At 41.8% G+C, this 12,405-nt stretch overlaps 1 protein-coding gene across 1 annotated transcript in view; it reads left to right on the top strand.

Annotated features, from left to right (window-relative positions):
• The first annotated feature begins 451 nt into the window (after nucleotides 1–451).
• The window catches only part of TSPAN4 (tetraspanin 4), a 406,664-nt gene continuing 394,710 nt past the window's right edge, over nucleotides 452–12,405 (top strand). The window contains exon 1 of the mRNA XM_068261017.1: nucleotides 452–1,322. Within this exon, the coding sequence (XP_068117118.1) occupies nucleotides 984–1,322 (339 nt within the window). The 5' untranslated portion in view covers nucleotides 452–983. The remainder of the gene's footprint in view (nucleotides 1,323–12,405) is intronic.

Raw genomic sequence — 12,405 nt, 5'->3', positions numbered from 1 at the left:
TTAACGTTATACCTTTGTTGTGTATAATTAAAAACTTAAATAGTGGTAGTTATTGAAAGGCTGATACTTTTGCTAAATGTTATGGACCCTGGTAGAGACATTTTCCACCCTCACTCACCAAGACAGTAACAACCGCAGCAGACAGCTTGCAGATTTTCACACAGCGAGTTCTATCTCTGCTCTGTACTCCCCATTGATTTATTAACTGGTTGTTTGCTGATGGTCACAAAGCACCACTGAGTGCCTTTGCCTCTTGCTGGAAACTGTGATGATTGACCAAGATAATTTTGTGATTGGTTGAGAAGGGAGGAAGCCTCCTTGGGAGCTGTGAGAGTGCTGAGCATGCATAAATAAGCCTGTAGCAGAAATCTCTCGCTTTCTTTCTCCTCCTCTCTTCTCTCTTCTGAGTGGACCACAGAGAAACTGCTTCTATGCATGCAAAGCGGAGAGAGAGACAGGGAAATGTCAAAAGGGAGGGGGGAGATGCAAGGAAAGAGTGAAGCATTATCAGTGAGAGATGAGAGTGGTGTGAATGAAGCTCAGTGTGTATGTGTGTGCGGGTGACTGAGGATCAGACAGAAGTGAACACCAGAGAAGAGCAGATTAGTCCTGCCTGCTGCAGCAGGAAAGAGGGGGCCATGCCAGCAGCACCTTTCAGGCACCTTGCAGCACAGCTGGCCAGCACACAGACATGCGGTGGAAGCTAGAGGGGATGTTCGTAACTCTCTGGTGTAGGGATTTTCTCTGTTTAGGGCAGCTGCTAGCATGGCCTCTTTTGCTGAAGACCGGTGGGTAGATTGGCACTCTGAATCCTAACTGTCTTAAAAGTACTCCTGCTCTACAGCTTCAGATTTGTGAACATGGTAAAAACCTGCCAGTGGATGGATTGATACTGCCAGTTAAACTTAGGGGTAAACTCTTTTACCTGTCAACAATTATCCCTCCCCTCCCCTGCCCCCTGAACCTGTGCACCCACCTGCGCCATGAGACGGTCGAGCACGGATGAATCTACTTACCATCGCAGTCCTTCCTTGGACAGCAAAGACTACTCTCTCCCCCAGGGTGGTGCCTTCCGGCGCTACAGCAGCCTCTACGGGGGGCAGTTTGGGGCATCAGCAGGTGGCTCTTTTTTTGGGTTCCACACTAACCCAGGTCCTAAAGCTACAAAATCCAAGTACACTTCCCCAAAGGGCAACAAGTACGTGGTGTTTTACCTGGATCTCTCCTTCATTTTCCTCCTAGAGCTGAAGAGGTGCAGGATGGCACAAAACTGCCTGCAGTGTATGAAATATCTCATGTTCGTCTTCAACCTCCTTTTTTGGGTAAGTTCCTGGGCACTGGAGGGGGGAGGGGGTGTATTCCTATAATTGTGAACAAGTATGACATGTTCTGTGACTGAGATGTTATGGTAGCTGTTTGTAGATTTCTGATTGCCTTCAGTTGTCATTAATTACCCAAACTGGCAATTTGATGTTATGTCACACACCAGTCTAGCATCATGATGTATTGCTTCATTGTTAAAGCTTATATTGCATGGTATTAAAATGTATTAAAACTGTGATTTAACTGTTGTGTTAAAGCTTCCAAAGTCTATCCTGATTTTCAGGATAAGATGCTTAGGGGTTGATGTCTTAGATATGACATATTCAATCTGCATGTCTTTGCTTGAAGCCATTCTCTTTATTATGGTCCAGTTCGCAGTTATTTCACTGTGTCCACTTTATGCTGTGTCTGTGGGACTTTCTGTTTTGCGTATTGCATCTTCCTTCTGCACCACAGCATACACTGTGCTGGAAATGACCGAAAGCCTGCCTTGTACAGTTCTGTGTCGAGCTTTGTCTGGCTTCACCTGCTGCTCGCTGTAAAATGTTTTGCAAGGTCTTTGATCCTTTCGTTTGAACACTTTGTTTCATAAACTTGAGTCGTGTCAAATGGGTACAAAAAGTCCTATGATATCCAATCAGAACCGCAGATGGAAAATCATGGAGGTGACCTCATCACAGCCTCAGCATAAAACAAAACTGAGGACAAAGTCGTGGGCTAGGAACATTTCATTGGCGAAATCAAAATTTATATGAACAATATTCTACTTTTTATTAATTTGTTAGTCAAAATCCAGCTTGAATGTAGGTCTGAAGCTCTCCTGGGAGGGAGAAGCCTGATACTTGCATCAGTTATATATTCCCAAACTCGTTTCAGAGCTAGCCATGCTTTCTCTTCTTGTACTTCTGTGTCTCTTGTATCCATCCTATATTACCGCTGCCCCTTTATTAGCCTGGTTCTGTAACCTTCCAGTTCTCCCTGCTTTGTATTCCTGCATATGTCAGATAACCCCTTTCCAACACAAACTCCCTGTGCGCATAATAACAGCAGCTCAGAGAGACCCATTCACCGCTGTGATGTAGCCTTGAGTGTTCTGCTACATTTAGGTGTAAATGAGTTTGCTGCCCTTCAATCCGAAGCTGTTTGTGTCGCAATACAAAGCGAGAAATGTGTCCTCACCGAGCAGGGATACGTGCAGAATATTGATTGCCACATGTGTGATTTAGGCTAGCGGTGGTTTTAATCCTGAGTTGGGTACAGTCGCACTCATGGTTGGCAAAGCAGCCCACTGAGAAAACATTTGCTGCTTTTCTACACCTAACAATTGTGGAGCAGGAGAGTATGTTGGCATTTTATGTATAAATGCCAATCCATAAGCACCTATTAATGCTCATTAGCTTTATTTCATAAGACAAAAGTAACAGGGAAAATTGCAATATTAAATATCCACCAATCAGCAAGCACCTTTCATTGGACTGCATTCCAGTCCGGACAGTTGAAATCTTATTGGTTGTTATGCCTTACCGCACATTAATATGCATGAATCTTTTTTTAAATAAAGAGATTTGTTCACTCCTATATTTGTTAAAATAAACACTGGGAAGCAACACAAAGTGACATTATTGCACACAGGCTAATACCGCTCTCTGGTACTTCTCCAAATTCATACTCAACCTCACCATCTCATGCAGAAGCCAAGAAGGTTAGAATAGTAGTTAATGATGAAGCCTAGTCAAGCTCATTAGTTAAGGACATACTGAAAGCAAAATGTGTTGTTATGTTTGATATTGAAGCCTGGTACAGATACTTGTATTCTGATAATCTGCAGCATGGCTTGTAGTAGGTGATCCCACCAAGTGAAGCCCCTTGTGAGTCCTTTCTGTTCCTGTAAACTAAAATACTTGACCTGTGTCATTTTACTTGTTTTGCTCAGTGGTTAATAAATCAGAAGCCTAAACCAGCACTAAATATCACTCATTGCCTCTACTATATATTGTATGCCTCTGTGCTCAGTCATCTGCACTGGTAAAGCATGTGCCATAACCTTTACTCCTCATGCCATAGGGTGCAGTTAAGACACCCATGTAAATTTTCAATATTGGGATAGTTAAAATCCTGAGTAGTGGTGGAATGATGAGGCTCACATATCATCTTTATGTGAATCAGTCATGGTTTGCAATAGAGATAAACTGCAACAGTGCTCCATAAGGAGATGTTGTGTAAGTTGCCTGCAGGTATGGGGACTGAAATAGAGCCCATGCGCCTTCTGAGCATCGCTGTGTTTTCTGCAATCTGAGTGGCAGCTGATAATTAGGTTCATTGAACATTAAGCAGCAGCATGGTAGTGAACATTAGCATTATGCTGAGCAGATGAATAGGAAATGCTGTGTTCATCCGCTCTGCATAGTGTTCAAGGGGCACTGATGTATACTGACTGCTATTGCAGTGCCTAACAGGGTTTAGTGATCATTGTTAGCTCCTACTGCATAGGTTGCAGTAAGAATATCTTTTGTCAGAAGAAGGGGTACAGGCACTGTGAAGGCTCCTATGCATCTAGCAATGTATGGGCTGATGGACCAAGAGATAGATCTCTCTCTGATGGAATCTGATCAAAGAGAGATCTGTTGGTTGCCCTTAAACCACAGATCATTTCTAGATCATTTTCAGCATGAGATGGCTTTAGGAATTGTGACACCGCCTCCAAAGTGTTAATGTGACCCCTCATTTCCTTTTAAACAATGCACATTGCCTGGCTGTCCTTTTTATCCTCTGCCTCAAATACTTTTAGCCATAGACCCTGATCAAGCATGTACATCAGATGTTTCTAGCTGAAGTCTACCTGGATTTGCCTCATGCTTGTTTCAGGTGTGTGATTTAGATACAACTGCAGAGATCAGCAGGACTGCTAGGTAACTGGTATTGTTTAAAAGGAGATCAATATGACAGCCACTATATCCCTCTCATTTCTGGTGTACTATATTAATTTTAAATAGCAAAATCCATATTTATTGCAGATTTTTGAATTTTTTTTAACAAGCATGGAATTTTATGCGAAAAAAATGTCTTGAGACACCCAAGTTATGGATTTTGTAAGTTTTCCTATGCCGGTCCTAGACTTGGTTCCCATTTGAGCAGAAGCAAAATGGGCTCACTTGTCCCACTACCGATCGCCACCGCTCGGTCCCTGTATATTCAGCCCAGAGGCTGGAAGGAGCATGAGGCTCTCCACAAGCTGCAGTAGGCCAATTATCCCTGGCAACAGAAAGAATTTTCATTGGTCCACTATGAACCAATGAGAACCCTCCCTGTTGCTGAGGATTCCCAATGGGTCTTTTGCTGCCCAATGGGGATGCCCATACTTCTTCCCTGGGAATGAGTGGTGGCGATTGGCGGTATGAGGCGTAACTCCGAACAGACGCATCTGCCTGGCTGGGGTTATTGCCGACTGCACAGAAGTATGGTCCACTTACTGCAGCGTGACAAGTGTGAATGGCTCATATTTATTTAATAGGAGCCATTCACTGTCCGTTTAGCTACAAGCAGAGAACAGACAAAAAATGTCCGTTCTCCACTCAAGAGGGAACAGAGCCTTAGCAAAAGCCCCAAATACATATGATGCAGTGAGTGTTTGGAGTTGTTATACCATTGTTATAGTAGTTGTTATAGAGTATTTACAGTAGGTGTTTAGCATTACTTTTACTGCATTTAGGATGTATAAGTAATGGTACCAAGAAACCACTATATAGCCCAGTTTGTATTCAGAAATGAGAATGAGATCTGTGATTACAAATGTTTTTTGCTGTCCTATAAATAGAACCATCCATCTAACACAAAAAAACAAAATATGCTAATATTTTTGGGGTACAACAAGTCACATAACACAATACAGGACAAATTAGCTCCTTGAGTGAACAACAACAAGCCATGTGACATGAGACTGTGTTGCTAGCTACTACTTGTCACTGTTGGGTACAAAGATGCTAAGCAGCAGTAGCACACAACTATGGCATGTGACAACTAATTGCCATTGCTCTAGTGTTTTGGCAGCTAGATTGGATAACAGTAGCAGTAGCTGCTTAGCATCTTAGTAGCTGCAACTAGTGTCAGTAATTAGGTCTTTCTTGTGACATGACATCTGAAGTGCTGTACTGTTCCCATGAATCTTAGGAGTTCCAGTGCTAATTACATTACTAATGTATAGGATACATGACAGGCAATGAGGGGCTACAGCATGAAAACATAAAGAGCGTCTCACCCTTCCACCCACTATTAGGGCCCATTCACACTTGCAAAATGCTAGCGCTTTTGCTAGCGGTTTGCTCAGGCGATTTTTGACGATTAACGTGAAAAAATCACCATTCACACTTGGCGATTTTTTCACGATTGTGTTCAGCGCTTCTATAGCACTAAACGCAAATGCCGGGAAATCGCCTGAAAATGGTGCAGGATACACATTTGTGTTTGACGATTTGCGTTAATCGCCGGCGATTAATGCAAATCGCCCAATTGAGAACGGGCCCATGGGGTATTATTGCACTAGTGCTTTAAAAATCGCTAGCGCTTGAGTGTTTTGCCCAAATCGCCAGCAAAACGCTCAAGTGTGAATGAGGCCTTTAAGAGTGTTTTTATTACTGTATGTATTACTCTCTATTGCTAAGATTTTTGTACAATTAGGGCCCGTTCACACTGCACGCGTTTCCAGACGCGTTTTGGAAACGCGTGCAGGTGGCCAAAACGCACGACATCAGACATTGCATAGAGTGCAATGTCTGATGTTCACACAGCATGCGTTCCGGACCTGTGCGGTCCGGGAACGCATGCTGCACGCAGATTTTACAAAAACGCGCGGCTGTCCCATTCACTTTTCAGTGATGGGATCAGCCACGCAACGCATACGAACGCGGACATGCGTGCGTTCCTACGCGTTGCGGTCCGCATTTTGTAGTCTGAACGGCTGTTGTGCTTTGCACATTAATTATGTATATTGCTCCTTAATGCACACTAGATAAACTTAACAATGTATTTCCCTCATTTGCGCTAGTGGGTGTGTTAACACTATTGCACTCCCTATTATGAGCATGAGCTGTTTGAACATATTGGCTAAGTTACTGCCAAGCAGGTAGCTTTCCATGGTGCTGAACATGCTAATCAGCAGCTGTCTTTTGGTATGTGCAAAAACAAATATTGATTTATTTTGTTTAAAATGTATTTTAAAAATGTATAGAAAAACTAAAGTTTGCTTTCTTAAAACAGAAAGAATTTGTGATAATTCAGGTTGGAGTAAGCTTGAGATGTCTCCCTGAAAAATGTATAGAGACTCCCCAAAAGCTCTAGCAGTTCCCAGTCCAGCCATAGGTGCTGGAAGTGTGCAGGAAAAGACCTGTCAAGCATACAAACATTCCACTATGCCTGTCTACATTGAAGTGGGAAAGGGGTTGCTATGTAAGGAAGCAGAGAGTGGCAAACCCCTTCCCAGCCACCCACAAAACAGTGTGCCCATTATGCATATGTGTATGGGAGCTCTTCATGACCTAGTAGGCATGTCCAGTAATTAGGGAGGTGCCTTTATATTTTTATCTGATTGTGCTATCCTGATTGTACTTTATCTCTCAGCGGCTGTTGACACAGTTGATCATGAAGTCTGTGGCATAGATGGCTTAGTTCTCCAGCAATTCAACCCCTCCTTAGCTGGCAGAACACAAAGGGTATCTTTGGGGCCTTTCCTGTCCAACCCTGTGCCAATTAAAAATGGTATACCCCAGGGCTCAAGACTATACTCTCTGCTGTTCACCATAAACATGTTGCCACTTGGAAAAAAAATCATCCAAAAACATGGTCTGACTTACCACTGCTATGCTTTAACACCTAGCTATATTTATCATTCAAACCTGGTTTGTCAGATCCTACTCTAAAAATAAACATATGCTTAGCTGAGCTTCAGGAGTGGATGAATGACAGTTGCCTAAAACTAAATGCTGATAAAACTGAGGTTCTTGTCATTTGACAGCAAAGCAGCGACAGCATCAATCAGCACCAATGAGGATAGGGAGTTCAGACCTGAATAGTTAAGACGTTGTGCACAGCTTAAGTGTACTGATTGACGGAAAATTAAACTACAGGTATCAAATCTTAGCTTAAAGGAGCACTATGGTTAAAAAGGGAAAATGTGAAAATAATATATACACATACATACACTTGTCCCATAGTAAATGCACTGTAATTTTATTTTTTACTTCCTGTGTAGCCATCAATTACAAAAGGTATTTAATGTGAATGCTCTGAATCTCTTACCGTCAGGTTTACGATTAGTCCATCTCCTCATGAGGGTTCTCAAGGTTTCTCTTAATTGTTTCAAAAGCACTCCCAGGAAAGGATCTATAGAAATATGCCAGGTAGGGTGCCTACTCATGTGTAGGGATGGGCTTCCGAGTAGCTACGAAGCTCTAGCTACTCGTATTGGAAATGTTATTGAAGAGTTGATCAGCTGTGACCACAGGTGACAGAGGGTTAACTTACCCATACGGATCCTCTGCGTGTCAATCGCGTCCAACGCAAAAGTGTTGGCCACGTTCCTCCTTCCGGCTTGACGGGGGAAGCATGGCAGTGAGTCGTGGAATGTAGCCAACACTACACATATGATGCAATTGACAAGCAAAATATCCCGCGGACTTATAGGTAAGTTGACCCTCCGTCACTCGTGGTCACAGCTGATTAATCAACTCTTCATTAACATTTCCAATACGAGTAGCTACTCGGAAGGCCATCCCTGCTCATGTGCACACTATGCTGGCATTTGTACTCTACCCCGGCATTCACTTAGTGCTTTTGAAAATACAAGAAATCCTAAGAATGCCCTACAGTGTTCTCCCCAGACATTTTTTCCAGCCGGGTGGCATGAAAAAGTAGCCGGGTGGGGCAAGATGACAGAATGCAGGGCTGGCGTTTCTCTGCTTATAGCAGAGGAGGAAGTGAGTCGATGACAGCCGGATGCTCACCAAAGCTAGCCGGGTGGAGGACCCGGCTAAAAAAGCCTGGGGAGAACACTGCCCCATGAGGAGATGGACTACCTGAAACCTGTTGGTAAAATGTTCAGAATTGGTGGCTCATCATGCTTACTGTAAGCTACATAGCAGGTAAAAAAATAATAATATTGTATTTATTCTGGGAAGAATGTACATCTTATGTGGAGGTGTAAATATGAACTTTACATTTTACAGTTTTGCCCTTTTAATACTTAATAATGCTTAACAAACCAATCTCGGCATTGCGCATTGACACTGATCTTTCACTCATTCCACTGGCTACCAGTTAAATGGAGAATCCTTTTCAGGATTGGCTTAATCTTATTAGACATGGTCCATAAGGTGGGCTACTGTCTTTATAATTGCTGGCTGGTTGTTGTTCTGCCTTCTGTGACATGGCAATAATCACTCTGGTTCCCCTTCCTCTTTTGTGATATGGCAGTGATCACTCTGTCTCCTGTGAAATGAAAGTGGTCACTCAGACTCTGATATTCAATTTGTGTACATCAACCTTCTGTGTCGTAGATGTGGTTATTTAGCCTTCTATTTTAAAAAAAAGACTAATCAATCTGACATACAAAGGTGGTCACATAGCCTCCTGTAACATGACGGGGGTAATTTTATTTGTGTGACATTCACTCAAGCCACTGTGGCAACCTCTGCATGTCAGATTGAAAAAAATTCTTTCTTTTTTGAATCAACGTCAGCTTTTAAGAGTAAAGGCTCTTTATCCTGAAAGGGTTACACACATCAGCCTGTGCCATTTAACCCTGCTTGGCTCTTAATACAATCACTAGGGACTGTGGTGGTGATGTATGCCACATCTTATTAATAGTGTTGACTGTACTGTTAATAGTGTTGACTGAGCTATTAATAGTGTTGACTATACTACAGTATTAACAGTGTTGACGGCAGTAAATGAGCTGGTTGAAGACTGTGTTGCTGATATATATTTCATACAACAGTAACATTGATTTTGGATTAGAAAGCAGCGTTGTGCTCTCTGCCACAACTATCTTGCAAGATATCTTGAGTAAGCAATGTGTGTGGGGGGATATTGTTATCTCGTGTATTGTAGCATACCCTATTATTGATGTTAATTAACTTCTCGCTCTTTCCTGATTCGAGGTGAGATTAAATGTCCCAGACATTAACATCATTCAGCTGAATTGTATTTGGTCCTTTTTCTGCCTGAGTAATTTAATGTGATGCAATTAAACTTGCAATTTGCTGAGCAAAACTCAATTTTATTTACATAGGTTTTTGTGCCATTAACGCCTCAGATGGGATAGAACATGTCAGCTGCACATAGTGCCTTGCTTTACATACTATCACATTTTCAAGTGGAAACTGATATTTTCTGTTTAGCAGCATCTAGTTGTGGGTTTAGCATAACATTCTGGCAAAGCCTTCACATATTTATACATAGTATTTCATTTTACAGGACAATATATTGAGCACAGATTTGTAGATATTAGATGGAATACATACCTGTATAGCAGTCACCATTGTGAAGTTTAATTCAAGAGGACCTGTAATACAAGACAATTTAGAGTGACAGCTTAAGACTCCCAATTATTAAGGTCCTTAAAGAAGCACATGGACACAAGTGTTCAGTTTGCAACTGGCTTCTCTGTGTAGGTTTATTAAAAAAAGTAATCTGGTTTTATACCATTGAATTACATAAAGCTCATGTCATTTAACTAATAATTACAACATTACATGATCGGTTACACCATCCATACTACCCAGCTACTATAAGGACATCAGCTATTGAAGTCAATTAAACATACTGGTCCTGATATGCAACACTAGGGGGTGATGTCATGTGATTGTGGGAAATAAAATCCTGATAACGAGATGGCCATGGCAGTTCTACTGTGGTGCCCATGGAGATAACCAGCTGAAACTGGCAATACTGCTGTAAGGTAAGGTAAAATAAGCAGTCAGTGATATTTAAAAACATTGGCTCTAACATTTTATCAGAGAAAATGCGTATGAAATTCTCTATCAATCTCAAATATTTTCTTTTATGTTAAAATAGTATGAATAGGTTGGCACTACTGTTATGTAATTAAAAGCTCTTTATCGTACCGTAGCTCTTAAAATTCTCTCCCGCTGTAAAGTGCATACACTTTAGCTTGGCTTGAGTGAGGAGAGGTCAACGAAGGCAGCAGGTGGGTTCCCTGACGCCCACTAAGGCCCTAAGCACATACCTAGGTTGCCTGGTGGATAATACTGCTCTGTACATTTCCCATATCTGTACTTTTCTGTTAAAATAAAAATGTAGCTATAAACAACTGCATTCCCCCTCCCCAGCTTGATTAACCTCTTATCCAGGGCTGGCGCTACCATAGGGGCAACCTGGGCAATTGCCCCAGCCCCTCTGAGCGCTACTAGGCCCCCAAATTCCCCAACTTTATTTTTGGTCCTTGCAGTGTAGCTGCTCACCTTTTCCGCTGGCGTGCACTCTGTCATATGTCCGTGACTCCGTGCACTCCCGTTTCTCATCCTCGCAGGGGTGTCACTCTGAGGATGATGGCCAGAGGGCCCTGGTGGGGTGTTGGGCAAATTTGGCACACCACTGCACATTAATTTTTTTTAAATTATGTAAATAGCCGAATTACTGAGCAGTGTATTCATATAGCCAAGTACAGCTAATGATGTACACACTAGGTTGTGGTTCCTGCACATCACGGCCACTCACCTGTTTGACATAAAGCACTGTTTGCTTATTTTGGCATTTAGAGCGACAGCTAGCTGAGGGATCACTGTGAGCAAACCAACGGTTTGATAAATGAAACCCATTGTGTTTCAAACACTGATACCTTGATTACTAAATCTGGGCATACATCTCTAGATTTAGCGGCCATCTGATTTGATAATTTATTATTGAATTGCGCCCCATTTGGTTGCCAGTGCATTGCACGCAGGATGTGTGTGTTACACACGCAACCCTTGTGCAGTACGGTAGCAACCATTTGGGGTGCACCTAGAGCACCTCTGACAGGGTATTGTACTTCACAGTACTTTACTCTGTTTACAAGGAATCACTTAGATTTCAAACTCTACCTAGATTTATTGAGTTGGTGTTCTACAAACCACCTGTGGGGTGTGCATGTGCCAGAAGCACATCGCAGGGCTTTTTAGTGTAATCTTATCTACAGCGTGACCTGACTGCTCATCATTCGCATGCATGTGAAATATGAATATATAAGTGTCCATTGATTCCAGCAGAAATGTTTAGCTTAAGATATAGAATATTTGATTCATATACAGTATGTGTTCTTTGAACACAACCTTGACCTTCATTGAGAATTCTATTGAAAGGTTCATTCTTTCATTTAGCCTTATAGGATGTTAAAGGATCAGACATGCACATGGAACACAACTACAGTGTTTATTATGATTTTCAGTGGGAAGTCATTGTATAGTTTATGCAAAATGCCATTTACACAAACTCCTGGAAAACAACCCTGGTGTAAATCAGGAACTTCTGTCACAGCACAACACAACACACACCTGCAATTAAAGTAAAATGTATTTAATGAGAACACGGAAATTAGATCTAATGATAATGATATTTGCTAGGCCAAGGGGATACTAGAGGGACACAGGAAGGAAAAAAAGTCAGTAAACTGACTATACAGTGGCAACATGTACCTTACTCGATCGTTTGGTGGGTTAATATTTGGCTAAAATGCCATAGGTTAGATTATAGGTCTGCTTAAAAGTGATCTTACACTCAAATTTCATCTATGGTCTAAAGCATTACACTCAGCATAAAACTAATAGACATTTCTTGACAGGTTCCCAAGTTACCGGAAGGGGTAATAATTCAAACTTCCACTTCTCTAAGAAGCTAATTGATACGATTTTCCTTGCTGTTCAAACATTTTTTAGATTGTGTTGAGGTGTAATTTTAATGCAAACAATGCAGATAAGCTTCTGCTGTGTCCAGGTGGGAAGCAGAGAACTTTCTTACCTTTGCTTGCTCATCAAATATATTAAAAGTACTTAAAGAGAACCAGAGATGAAGCAACCTCATGTATTTTACCTT

This window comes from Hyperolius riggenbachi, chromosome 11 (assembly GCF_040937935.1).
Source record: "Hyperolius riggenbachi isolate aHypRig1 chromosome 11, aHypRig1.pri, whole genome shotgun sequence".
Classification (NCBI taxonomy): domain Eukaryota; kingdom Metazoa; phylum Chordata; class Amphibia; order Anura; family Hyperoliidae; genus Hyperolius; species Hyperolius riggenbachi.
Note: the sequence above shows the minus strand (reverse complement) of the source record. Positions and strands in the feature narration are given on the sequence as shown.